The 13,925-nt window shown below is 43.8% G+C and overlaps 1 protein-coding gene across 1 annotated transcript; it reads left to right on the top strand.

The window, feature by feature from the left end:
• Positions 1–8,159: 8,159 nt before the first annotated feature.
• atp6 (ATP synthase F0 subunit 6) lies at positions 8,160–9,347 on the top strand. The gene has a single exon. The coding sequence runs from the start codon at positions 8,160–8,162 to the stop codon at positions 9,345–9,347; it is 1,188 nt and encodes a 395-aa protein (YP_009241418.1).
• The last annotated feature ends 4,578 nt before the right edge of the window (positions 9,348–13,925 follow it).

The raw sequence follows: 13,925 nt of genomic DNA, 5'->3' as shown, positions 1-13,925 counted from the left end.
GGACATCTGCTAGAGCTCGCAATTGACATTTCTCACTAAATTTTTAGGAGATTCCCGAGAGTTCGACTGACTAAGAGGCTTTCACCGAGGTCTATTTTTTACTTTTGGTGGTAACAACAGAGTGATCCTCTAAGGTTTACGTCCTAGCAACTAGGAAAAGGAGTAAGCAAGAAATCTCGGTATCTCTATCGAAATAATCTACTTCAAGCATTGCCTTAAAAGCTTCAATCTCTTCCTCTGAAACGAAACTAGAGTTCGAGTACCTGCTGCTTCAACCTCAACCCCTGGTGCAAGTGACGATTCCCCTTTCTCACGACGCTGCGCGCCTTGTTTTTAAGGCGATTCCCTTCACAGGCACCCGGCTTGAATGTGTTAAGCACGGGGTAGAATGCGTTAAGCATAAAATACCCGATTCGCCGTTTCCAGAAAGAAGGGCTCCCAGAGGGTAAGTTCCAATGGGGTTCCAAGATCTCCTTACCAGCTATAAACCAGAGATTTTAACTCCCTTTCACAGTTCTGATTAAAGGGCTTGGGACCGTGGTAATGCAGTCTTCGATAAGAGCTGTATTCTCTTGCCCCAGGGGAACCCCTAAGGTAAGAAGCAAGAACTCATTCTAATCGTGAGATTCTTCTAGCTGAGATCTCAGTCTATCTCTTTCTCTACTGAAGATCTAGCCTTCTTTTGTTCACCGACCCCGAACTAGCTTTCTCTGATGCTAAAGCTTCCTTTCAAAAAAGTGCACAGTCGCCTCCTTTGCGGGGGAAAGATCCTTGTTCTTCCTTTCACTTCCTTTCTCCAACTCTGACTGCATACCTTCTGTAAACCCCCCCGAGTCCTTTACTAAGACTCTTAGATAAGAGCAGTCTCCTATGATATGAATCAATCTTTCCCCAGAAGTCGAGAATTAAGCTTCTAAAGCACTAATAGGGTATCGAGAAGGTCATTCATTGCAACTGCTAGTCCTTCAGTATTGAAAGCAGCACATCAATCAAAGAATAGACCACTAGCAATAGTGTGCAAGAGCGTAGTCCGAACAAGGGGAAAGGCGACCCGCTTCGCTGAAGACTGGGAATCGACGCGGATATCATTGGTATAAATATACCGAATCAGTCTTCCCCTGTGACTATGCTTTCTGTGGTAGCATGATCTTTTTGCCTTTTGGAATAAGATGAATGCTTGTGATTACATTAGCACTAAAATAATGAAAGCCGACTGCTTTCTTCCCGGCAGCTAAGGGGCGTAGCGGTTTATGGAGTTTTGTTAAGCTTAACTCCGAGGTCATTAGTAGTGCACGAGCTTCGAAAGAAAGAGAGATCGAGTCACTAAGCAGAGAATTAGATCTGAGAGCGAAAGAGATTCTTAAAGTTCTCCCACGGGGCAACCCAGCCTTTGAAACAAGTTCTCAAATCAATCTATTCGAGCCCTTGAAAGCAGTATAATTTCATGTGTGAAGCATAGTGAGAGTGACACAGATCTCCTTTTTTCAAATAGGGAAAGCAAATCCTAATCATCAGGTAAGACGGGTAGAATACGAAACTGTCTATGACGATTATGAGCCCCACCTTCCGTAGGCATGTTCGGGGAGTAGCCTGCTTAAGTATACACTTCTAGTCCTCTTGCTTCCGGGCAGTTGAGGATTCCGAGGCGGCTCCCAAATATGACGTTCACCTTACAATCACTACCAAAGCCAATAATTCCGAACATTCTTTTATTCTTCAAACTGATAGTCGTCAAGGTCACGGTCTTTAATCCGCTGCTGATAAATTGAATCCATGATCTTTCGCGCTCTTTCTATTGTACCATTATTTTGTGGGTTGTTGGCTATATCCGCCAATACTTCAACGAGTTTTGTTTTACTTTTATAATTAGGCCCAACAACCAGCTCGAAGACTCGCCGATACTTACTGTCAGAAGGTTTTCTGGGGAAGTTTGTATCCATATCGGCTTTTAAGTAATCCTCGATTATTCTACGAGTGTACCAATAAGAATTTTGTTGATTGTAAGGTTCCCCTGTGTCATCAACTGGTTGTATGGGAGCCGGTACGTGGGCAGGTACGTGGGCAGGTACGGGGGCAGGCTCCACCGGTTGTTGACTTGTGGCCTCGTGTCCCCCCTCGTTTCGGGCCGATGAAGTACCTTCTCCATTAAGCCACCTTTCAATCCACGACCCACTCCACGTGGATGAAGTGGATGGTTCGGGGGCGGCCTCCCCAGGATTTTCCCCCGAAGGAACCATCATCATTTGATTTGTTCTCCGATGCCAATCTCTCTCTTGTTACCGAGCTAGAAGCTAATCGAAGCATGCTTCAACCAATCAATGTTGTTTTTTCTGATATCAATGCTAGCATCTCTTGTTTGGTGATCTGTACTGAGGTGTTCGCAAGGAGCTATGCCCAAGGGGGAGGGTGTCGAGAGCGAGGATCCATTTGCTTATTCTCGAATGGTTTAGTAACCCGCTCTTGTAGCTCTTGTTCCTATGTTATGAAGCTAGGATTCCTCTTGTTCTTCTCTTGAGCTTGTAAAGGAGCCTCAACCTTGGTATCGACGAATCACCAGTCTTTCATTTAGGGTATTATCCGCTGGAGATCTGGTGTTGTAGTTTATTGTTAGCTGGGCCTAGGAGCCAACCCCGAAGCCAAGGTCGAACGCAAGCCCGAAGCGAACCCAAGCTTAAGGAGCTCTGAGCCCCAAGCCAGCACTTGCTACTCTCTTGTTGGTGATCGTGTTTGGTAGCTCTTCGGTGTATCGACATCCCGGTTTTCCACTCGATAGATCCCGCAAATATGCTGCTAATTCGTGGGTGCCTATTCTTCGATCCAAACTGGTGATTCACCGCATTCCCTTCTCTAGTCAGGAATGGAGTCAGGGATGCCCAACTCAAGATAAGTCCTAAGGTTCTGTTAAAGTATCCTTAATAGCATCTCTTTCTCTAGAATCCTGGCTTGTAGATCTTTGGCGAATCAACAGGGGTTCTTTCGTAATTAGGTTGTTCTCCGAACCTTGTTTGTTACTGAGCTGGGTAACTCAAACCCTATCCCCTTCCTTTCTTAATAGTAGATAGATGTAGAGCTGGAGACTCCCTCGATAGGGCATCTCAATCTGGCTCTCAATCTATCGTGTAAGGAACGAAGACCATAGGCATAGGGTAATAGCTCCTTACTTGTAATTGAGATAGGGGCTCGTTCGATACAAGTATTTCGTTTCGATCTCCTCCCTCTCTTCTTTCTATAAAGAATTCTCAAAAAAGGAGTCAACCTGTCTAAACTTCTCTACAAAAGTCTTCCCCTCGCTGCTGGTCTTTAAACTTGCAACTGCTATCTAAGTCTAAGACAAGAAATTTTTCTTACTCTTAAGTTTGATCTTTCGCTAGGAGCCTTAGCAAGAATGGTTGGAACCGGTCTGACCTATGAGACTACTCGAAAGGAGGCTTCCTACCAGCACTAGAGTGGGATAAGTAAACCTTGCCTTAGGTCAATCCCTTCCCCTACTCGGGCAAGCAACAGACCTTTTTTAACAACCTCTTATGATTGATTCACTTCCTCCAGCATTGGCTTCCTTCTTACCTATGATATCCCCAAGAGCTAATTCGATAGCAGTTGCATCGGAGCTAGCTTGGAAAGAGAGGAGGCATCCTTATCTGAGCCGATCGTTAGCCTATTTCTTCTTCTCGAGTGAAGTAGCTTACTCTTGCTCTGTGCGCTAGGGAGTCAGACTATGCTTAGTTCTCATTTATGTTTGCGCTGTGTGAGTTCTAGCTAGGAAGCAAGCGCCGCAAAGGGTTGACAGGGCAGCTCGGCTGGTAAAAAAGGAGATGGTACCGAAGCGGGAGGCTCGTAGACGCTACTAGTGCAATGACTAGTCTAATCTCTTTTCTCTACGTGAACTTTTTCTTATGTAAACCCGGTGTGTTATCTAAGTCTTTTAACTAGTCCAATGGAAATCTCCTCTATTGCAGCAAAAGTAAAAAAAAGGGTACTCGCGCTGCAGCTTGCTTACCTAAAATGAAAATCCTTACTAGCCGAAGTAAGGGACTTTCTTACTGGAGCATACATAACGGACAAGGACTTATAAGACTATTCTTAGCCTGTTATTCAAGAATCTTTCCTCAGAATGGATGATGAATGGAAGCGAGATTGGATTGACGTATAGAAACTACAACTACAGATTTGATCCCTTTCTCTTAGGGAATCTCGACTAGACGAGGGAGATATAAAGGTAACGTTGACGCTACGAAAAAGAAAGTCATTGCATAAGTAATGAATGAGCTAATTTCTTATTAGAAGCCTATTTGACTAGACAGGTCTCCTTTACCGGGGGGTTCCCACAGAGAAGTCTTGCTCTGGCTTGCCAAAAGCGTTTAATATTGAGAATGTTGGATGTATTACACACTGGTGGAATTGCGTAAGTAATAAGGCTTTTAACTAGCTTAGTGAATCGATTTAAACTAGTAAATAGAGTATGTTTTTGTTGGCAGTGAGTAAATCTTTGATTCAGAGTCAGCGTATAGGCCGACAAAAAATGCTTTCCCGTTCAGAAATCTGAATCCTATCTGTGGGGCCTCCCCTTCATGTCTACGTGAGGACTGAAGAACGAGTGAATCTTGTTTTAGGGTTTATGCCCATTGCCGATCATGTGGTCAGTTTCCCCGCTTTCGATTCCGACCAAGATTTACTTATTATTCCTCCTCGTCCATTAGTTCAGTTCCTTAGTTCAATCAGTCCCTTCCTCAAAACCTATTTCCGCAAATGCCACTGCTCTTATTCCACAATATGGGATTGCTGGTTTCACATGCCACCCCTTTCATATAAATAAATGGAATTGCAATCTCCATTCTACAGCTGCTCTGATGTCTCGCCTGCCTGCTTGGTTATAGGGCTATAAGTGAGCAGGGCTTTTGAAAATAGAGAGGTAGAGCAGCTAGGAGCTAAATATTAGAAGAGCGCCCTCTCTTTTCTTCGGGAAATCGAGTTCGCTGGGCTGGTTCCCTGTCCCCGATATGTAACGAAAAGATTGATTGGTTTACCGCATTCATGAAAGCACTTGCCTCTCTGGTGGTCCTTTACCTTTCTAAAAGAGAAGAGAAGAGAGGTAGTCGCAGCAGTAGAAGGAGCCCTAAACCCTGAGGATCACTCGACCCCGACCGGTCAATCTCCTGTCATTGCTATCTCGTGCGCGAAGGGTTGCCCATGCTCCTAATTAAGTCCATCCGGGTCTTCCTTCCATCTTTAAATTAAGGTTCAGACTCAATCGGCTGTCCTCTCCGATTGGCGAACGTCGAAAGAGAAGGCGGAGGAAGGAACTGATTGCATTAGTCTCAGGTCAGGGACATAGCCATGTATTACGAGATTAGGCCGATCAGAGAATGCCAATTATTAATTAATAATAAAAGAGGTATCGAATCTTTGCTTTAACAACTTTCAAAGTTGCACTAGCATTAGCAGGAGGAGGAGCACTAGTAGAAAGAACCTCTCTCAGATGTCCATAAAGATGTTATCCAAGTTATTCAAAAGGAAGTCGATAAAGATTCATCCCCTGCTCTTAGTGCTAGCTCTTTATGCCTGGCACTGAAGAAGAAAGATCAGATGCGCCAACTCTGCTCTTTGCATGTTTTCATGAATCATTGGACAATGTTTGCGACGTGAATCGAGGCTAGGTACGACCGATTTCTATTGAATTAGCCCCAATTTCTATAATAATGTTTATCAGAATCGCTAGTTGTAATAGATCCGCAAGGGAGAAGAAGGCTAAGCTGCCCCTCTGTTGTCTCGCACACCAAGGCAAAAAGAGATTCAACAGTCGGCTGGGGAACCGGAATCTAAGCATACCAAGACTCAGGATAAGGAAGGGTAAGGCATCTAAGAATAAGGCAGGTAGACCCATACTCAGGCAAGAAAGAAAGTCTCTTACAGAAAAGGCAGGAAGAAGAGGCCCTCGCTCTACAGGAAACCTAATAGAATGGGCTACTTCTTAAGGTGGAATGGACCACTTATCATAGAAGAATCTTTCTTACATCGATTACTGACTATACGGACAAGGCAAGTCAAAGCAAAGCCGATGCACCTGATACGACTAAAAAAGAGAGCAATGGTCCGAAACCCCAAGCAATTGACCAGGAGAGGATCATCGGGAATGGACTAAGGGCCTACCAACCCTTTCTTAATCTAAGGCATCTACCCCTGGCAGAAAAGAAGACGGAAAGAAAGCCGATTGATACCTTAGCTTTGAACCAGCTTCTTCAATCCTGCTGCTCTTCTCCCTCTATATAGCGCGGGTAGCTTGCTTCCAAGCCACTGGCCGGAACCAGATAAGGAACAAGAGAGAGAAGCAGCTCAATTTCAAAGGTTAGGCGCGATAGCCACTCGTGCAGAAGGAGATGTTTGGGAGAAAAGCCCCGTCTCATGGTGCTTTTGTTAGGAGTTCCCCCTCTCCGGTATATTTTACTGTGGCAACCCTGATGGAAAAGATTGTTGGCCCCCTCTCTGCTGGTTCTCTCAGACTAGCATCAACTGATGTTAAGGTTAACCCAATAGTCAGGTTTCATTACTTCCGAAATCCTGGTGATGGATGTGGAGAGGTGTGTGAACAGAAAGATTCATGATGTACAACAAAGCCGCTCCATGTAGGAATTCAAGTACCAACAAGAGTTTGGTCCTATATATTTCGGGTATGTTGGACCTTCATTGCCTGCTGATCTATCCAATGATTTTCTGATGGGATAGTTCTGTCGTTGTGACCACAATATCGCATTACCATGGCGGCTGCCTTGTTGGGAAAGTGGTTGATAGGAACTTAAGACTGGGGCACTCAGAGTTGTTGATGGTTCAACCTTTACTGTGTCACCGGGCACCAATCCGCAGGCTACTCTGTTGATGCTTGGCCGCTAAGTGCTTTAATATGCGTTGGATATTGCACAGAAGTGCGATTGCGACTAATCGGGAGCTTGCGTATGTAAACGAAAGAGTAGACATCCCCCTTGATAACTGAATGCAAGCGAGGCTGGACCTAGATTCGCGTATGTAAGTGAAAACGAAAAGAAAGGAGTTCCCCTTCCCCTTCTCCTTTCTTGTCTAGAAAGGGGAAGAGGAGCTCAAACAAGGTTCAAAGATCCCCTCCCCAAAGTATGGTTTAAAGAAAGCCTTTCGGGTTAGTGAGGAACATGATAGTGAAAGAGAGAAGAAAGGAAATCAGTTTATGGCGGCTTACCTTCGTACATTCAAGAACAGTTGTGACTCCTTGGCATCTATCAATGCACCGGTGTCCCAATCTGATATGTTTACATTCCTTCTTGCTGGCCTGCCTTCGGACTATGAAAGCTTTGTCACTACGGCGAAGCTTCAACGACCAAAACCAACTATGGCTGAGCTTCGGTCTAGCTTGTTGTTACATGAGTCTTGCCTTCAGCAGATGCATCCTATTACTATATTGATGATCTTGTATACTAACCGAGTCCGCACTCGCCCGAGAACACGTACGTCCTCCCTGTAATTGTCTTGTCTTTGTTATGGTTTCAGGGCCTACGTCTACCCGTATGGAGCCACCATCATTCGCAAGGCTTGCTTTACATTGGACCCGATGTTGAGCCTCTCATAGCCTAGTACCGGTGAACTAGGCAAGCGACCCTGCAAGGCAGCCAGCCTTTCTGCAAAATCAATGTCCGCCTCGCCGCTGCTTTCGGGTGATTGGAGAATAGCTGTAAGGAATACTAAACGAAAGTATGCAGCGAGGCAAAGCCGATTGAGAATATGACGGTTAGCCCCTCGGCGCTTGGGAGGCATCCTATTTAATAAAGATTCTTCCTCTAGTCGAATAGAGTATTAGTCCGCTCCATTATATTCCCCATTATTTCACTTTCTCGCTATTCGAAATATCATAAGAGAAGAAAGCTGGCAGGTTGGATCCTAGGGTAGATTCCTGCTGTTGAATGATCGACTAGCTTCCTCTTTAGTTCTTTGATATTGGGTTCGTGTTCAGTGTACCGCTCTTTTTATATATGAAATTACTTCGTCCTTTTTTTTAGCCCTTTTTCGTTTGTCCATCTTTTTTTCTCCCATGCTTTCCGTTGGTCAACAACCAACCAAAGTGCTCTATACTTCTTCACTACTCGTACAGGCTTGACGGAGTTAAGCTGTATTGAGGGAATCTTTTTATCTCAATCACAATGTTTCGACGTATATTTTTATTTGATGAGGATAGTTTAAATTCCAGTGTTACATCGTATACAAATGCGAGTCAATCCACGACAACAATTATGGATTATAGCCTTAAATCGTCCGATACTCAGGGTTCTTCTAGTGGTATTTTTACGGATCATCCGGGCCTTAATCCTTGCAGTGAACGTATAGTGGAGCTTCAATATGATATACGACTGAAATTAGGAGCCTTGATGCCTAAGGAGAGTGCCCAAAAAGTTTTGGAAGCTTCCGAAGCTTTACATGGGGAAAGCAACAATATCGCCTTTCTTGAATACCTTTTGGAAGATTTGCAGCAAAACGGAGTAGGGGGAGAAGCCTATAAAGATGCGGTGGATCTATCGAAAGATCTCGTCTCCAGCCCACTTGAACAATTTGAAATAATCTCATTGATTCCTATGAAAATAGGAAACTTATATTTCTCATTCACAAATCCATCTTTGTTTATGCTACTAACTCTCAGTTTGGTCCTACTTTTGGTTTATTTTGTTACTAAAAAGGGAGGAGGAAACTCAGTACCAAATGCTTGGCAATCCTTGGTAGAGCTTATTTATGATTTCGTGCTGAACCCGGTAAACGAACAAATAGGTGGTCTTTCCGGAAATGTTAAACAAAAGTTTTCCCCTCGCATCTCGGTCACTTTTACTTTTTCGTTATTTTGTAATCCCCAGGGTATGATACCTTATAGCTTCACAGTTACAAGTCATTTTCTCATTACTTTGGGTCTCTCATTTTCTATTTTTATTGGCATTACTATAGTGGGATTTCAAAAAAATGGGCTTCATTTTTTAAGCTTCTTATTACCTGCAGGAGTCCCACTGCCATTAGCACCTTTTTTAGTACTCCTTGAGCTAATCCCTTATTGTTTTCGAGCATTAAGCTCAGGAATACGTTTATTTGCTAATATGATGGCCGGTCATAGTTCAGTAAAGATTTTAAGTGGGTTCGCTTGGACTATGCTATGTATGAATGATCTTTTATATTTCATAGGGGATCTTGGTCCTTTATTTATAGTTCTTGCATTAACCGGTCTGGAATTAGGTGTAGCTATATCACAAGCTCATGTTTCTACGATCTTAATCTGTATTTACTTGAATGATGCTATAAATCTTCATCAAAGTGCTTCTTTTTTTATAATTGAACAAAAGCGAGTCTGAATGGGTATACTTAGTCGTGGAGCATTCCGAGTATTTGCTTTAGGGATCGTTCCTGCGCATCTCCTTACTTTATAGCAGTTATTGCTCCGGTTCCAGAAGGTATAGCTCTCGCCTCAGCTTTTTCTTTGAAATCGGAGACTGTTCCAATTTCCTACTGAGATAGGCAAGCGGAGGGAGAACTAGACGTATCTTGCTAGGCAAAGACAGGTTAGAATGGATAGCTCGCGGGTGGGATTGACGGGATAGATCACTATTGCAGAAGGAGGTAGAACCGGGGGAAGAATTATGGCTATAAAGGTCCTCGCCCTCTTAGGCACATGGTTCTAAAGATTAAATCTCAAAGCGGTACTAAAGATTAGGCAGAAGAAGAACTAGAACTAGAATTCTTCGCCCCTCCCCTTGTACCAAGAAGCAAGTTCAGAACATAAGGATAATGGGCTCGTCTATTATAAGTTATTAGTTTACGGAGCTATCTCAGATATCTCGAGTAAGGAGACGGGATAGTTAGAGTTCTATTTCTAGGAAGGAAGAGACTATCGGGAAGCTCACTCTCGGCCGGGCTCGAAGCAGAAGGTAGAACGTAATATCTCTTGTTGGTTCAGCTCATCAAGCTATTACAAAAGAGTCCAGCGGAGACAAAGAAAGAAGCCATTTTTACGGTATTTTCGCTTCCAGTCCGGATCCATCCTAAACCAAAGAGCGGGGCTAAGCGAGGGGCATAGCGATACAGTGTTCATACTCGAGTTGCTCAAATCCAGTAGGAATATCAGGAATAGTAGGATCTAGTAGGAGCTTGCCTTGGAATGCAGTGAGGGAGCCCGGAGCTATTGAATTCTTTCATAACCCAAGGAGAAGAATAGGACTCTTTACCAGTATCATAACCTCTCGATGGGAAATGGAACTTAGATCACGATGTGAACCTACTTATGAGTGGAATTTCGTTGACAAGCAAATTCCCCGGGAAAACAAACTTTTCTCCAATTGAGATGCTTTCTTCATTTATGGATTCTATGCGAGATTCGGTTAGTGTGAAGTGTGATCCTGGCTCAGAAGGAAAAGCTATATGCTTAACACATAGAGTTCGATGTAGGTAAGGATGTGCTCCAAAGTTTTCAATTCCACCTTATCAACCTGAAAAGAGCTAATACGGGCTTAGCCTGCCTTTTATCTTATCCTTCTATTCTAGGCGAGGAGGGAAATTTAGAATAAATAGCCCCAGAAAAAACTACAAACTAGTCAAAGGACAGCCTGCCTTATTCTTCTCCCGTTCGGGACCCCTATTTTCTCGGAGATAGCCTGGTCTGAGCTAGAACAGCAGATTCGTGAGCAAGAGCGTATTTCACAGCTGATTCAACAACAGCCATTTTTTCTGGGGAACTTTCATATGAGTCTGTTCTTTCTTTTAATCCACTATAAAGGTTCTTAATTTTCTCCTGAATATTCAGGATAATTACATTCTTGAAAGGATCAAGGGCTCTACCCTCTCGCATAAAGTCTTACGCTCTTATCGTCAACCTTCGTGGCTTTTTGCTCGTTTGGTCTCGCTATTTCATTCCTGGTTCTCTCTTTCAAGCTTCTTTCCATCCTGGGGATTTCTTCTCATTCCGTCCGTTCTGCTAGCTGGTGTCGCCTTCTCTCTTACTTATCTATTCCCATCCATCTTTACCTCTCCTACTCCACTACTTCCCTCCTTCAAGGCGTGATTAATGCGCCTTAAACCTCTCTCTTGAAAAAGAGCATTTTTTAGTGGAGCCTTAGCACGTGAACCCATAGGAACAGGGCCCTTCTTCTTTGCAAAAAAGCTTCTGAATTATCATCACATCAGTAGGCGCAGAAAGCAAATCTTGGTATTGACTTATTGAAAATCTCTTTGAGATTGCTTAGACAAATCTTTTTGTGTGAGGCCGCTGTTCCCCACCTTTCTTACCTTGTTTTTTGGGCTTAAAATTCTGTGACTCATAAGCCCTCCGTATCTAAAGATAGATGGCTAAAGGGCGGGTTCCGCAGTTAACTAAGAAGGCGATCGATTGGCTTGGAGAGGAAAGGAACCCCGGGACTGAAAACAAAAAGGATAGGAATGAATTGAATAAAGAAAGAATATATAGAACCTTGAGCATTTTCTCCTCTCGGCAATGCAATGGTTGAGAGTAAAAAAGGGGTATCCGCATAGAAGGATTGCTGGTATACCGGGTAGATGTTTATCTTTTCGACTTCAGCGAAAATGTTCAAAGCACCACCTTCGTCAATTATCTTGATGTCGAAAGGGAAGAGGACAGGGTCTTACTTACTTAAAAGTAAAAAAAAAGGGAAGTTTCCTGTCTTAGTTTCACTTCCTTGAACTGGCTACTACCGCGCAACGTGCCCTTGCTTGGTGAGTCGTTAATTAATCAGTTTTAAAAAGAGGGATGGATTTCGACCTTGCTTTGAGTCGTCAGGCTAGTAAAGCGCTACTTCTAAAACGATCGTTAAGGTCATTCACTCGGTGGCTCTGCTACCGATGGATCAAGATATGCTGCCTGCCTATCATGCCAAAGGCGCTGCTGGTGGATATGCCAAAGATGTCCTGGCTCTGAACCGGGTACTTGAAATGCTAAAGGTACTTCTTATGGTCCTGCTTCAACCACCCTTCCTTCTCTACCTTTTTCTTCAAAAACTTAAGCTACTTAGACTGATGCTGGCAATCTCGAAGGGAGATATCTGGACCTGGAGCAACTCGTCTTGATCTTTATTATATTAGGATGCGAGGAAAGGGAAAGAAGGTGATAAGCAAGAAGAGGAAAGAAGAATGTTAAAGAAGTCCCTATAAGTACTTCACTTAGCCTTTCTATAGTCTTTCTTCCCCTCTTCCCTCAAAGCGCGCTCTTTCATCCATGCGCATGGTTCTTACTTTCATTTCCCCCCTCCTCACGTAGGAGCGCATCTTGTTTTCAAAGATGAGTTGTAGATGAGTCGGTTCGATCACCCCACATATCGACGGTTTTTTAATGCCTTATCCTAGGCCCATCTAGTTGATCGAGGGATAGACGAGTATAAAGAAGGGATGGAGAATCTTTTATTTGATCTTGATTTGATGTATATGTTACGATGCCTTCGTATGAAGGAGGATTGGGGGTACGGCAGATAAGAAGAGCGACCCAAAAACGGAAAGAAGAGTATGAGGGGCAGCGGCTCACCGATAATAAGAAGAACTCACATTCTCGTCCTGACAGATGACCAACCTGTTAAGGCATCTTTCTCAATGACCATCCTCTCCCATTCCAGTTCTTTTCTCTTTTTTTAGGGACAAGTTCATTTTCATTCCCTCGATATGGCCAGGTGTGAAGCAACTTCACGATCCAATGAATTCCCTAAAATCGGATGACACAAGGCGAACTAGAATAGGCTGATTGATCCAGGTAGCGACAGGCTCCAATCGAAAGGAACCGCGCGTACGCTAGAAAGACGTATAGGCAAGCCTTTCTTTATGATCATATGGATCGCTTTTCGTGACTTTTCTTTCCATAGGCATAGATTGCAGTCTAACCAGCTTTCTAACTTTAGGGGACCGAGAATCAGTCTTTTGATCCTCCTCGAGCCTACTCTCTTCTTTCGAATTAAGCTTCCGATTTAGTTGGTGCAGACGCTGAAGGATCAGCTGACACTAGATAGGAAAGGTTTTCGATCGAAGCTCTCGAACCTGTTCCGAAGTCACTTTAGGATTCGGTTTCCGATCCGGTTGATGTTCCGACATCCCGAATCGAGGTGGCTCTAAACTCAGGTTTGCCTACCTCTCTAGTTACAGAGAGAGGAGAGGGGCTTCGAAGCCTTAATTCAAGCTAGAAATCTCGCTAGAAAACTAGCCATATCGATCTAGGTAAGTGGTGACAACGAAAAGGCTTTTAAGCCTGAGGGGCGGTGAGCGAGGTAGGATAAAATGGTATTTGAACCAGGGCGGGGGCCCTATGTAGTCTGTCTTTTCATGGGTGGTGGGCAGAGAAAAAAGCCATTCATTAAACCTTTTGGAACTGGAGACGAAGAGTCGTTTAAAGACCTTTTCAAAAACCACTTTGTAGAGGGCGGGTATCACCCTCAATAGAACCAGACTTTGCTATGTCAATAGTCAATAGGAGAGAGAAAGAAAGAGAACAGCAAGAGGAGGCCTTTTTCTTTATATTTATATATTTCGGAAATCGAATCATCATGCACTTTAGGCCCTTCTGAAAGCCATGAGGCGGGGTCACACGAGTAGCGAAAGACTGAGCTTGCTCATGTTCTCATGCTTCACACAAACCCAGGCTAGGAAGCTTGAAAGCCATATCATACCATATGGATTTAGAAAGTCCGATCAAAAAACAATAAAAAAGGACTGGGAAGGCTTGAATGGATGGCTTCCAAGGCCAGGGCTCGATCCTGCACAATTCAGACCAGCTAGTATCTGTTTAATTTACTTAATGCACTCACAAGCCTTCGCATCGCTGCCCTAGCTTCGTGTTAAGGGCACAACTTAAAGAACAACTTACTCTATTGACGTAATATTCATTCATAGTGGCCAGGCGGACCGTTCTGAAGACGGAGGGCCCTAAGAAAGCCAGAAAGAAA

The sequence above is a fragment of the mitochondrial genome of Nicotiana sylvestris (assembly GCF_000393655.2).
Source record: "Nicotiana sylvestris cultivar TW 137 mitochondrion, complete genome".
Taxonomy (NCBI): Eukaryota; Viridiplantae; Streptophyta; class Magnoliopsida; order Solanales; family Solanaceae; genus Nicotiana; species Nicotiana sylvestris.
This window is presented reverse-complemented; position numbering and strand designations above follow the sequence as displayed.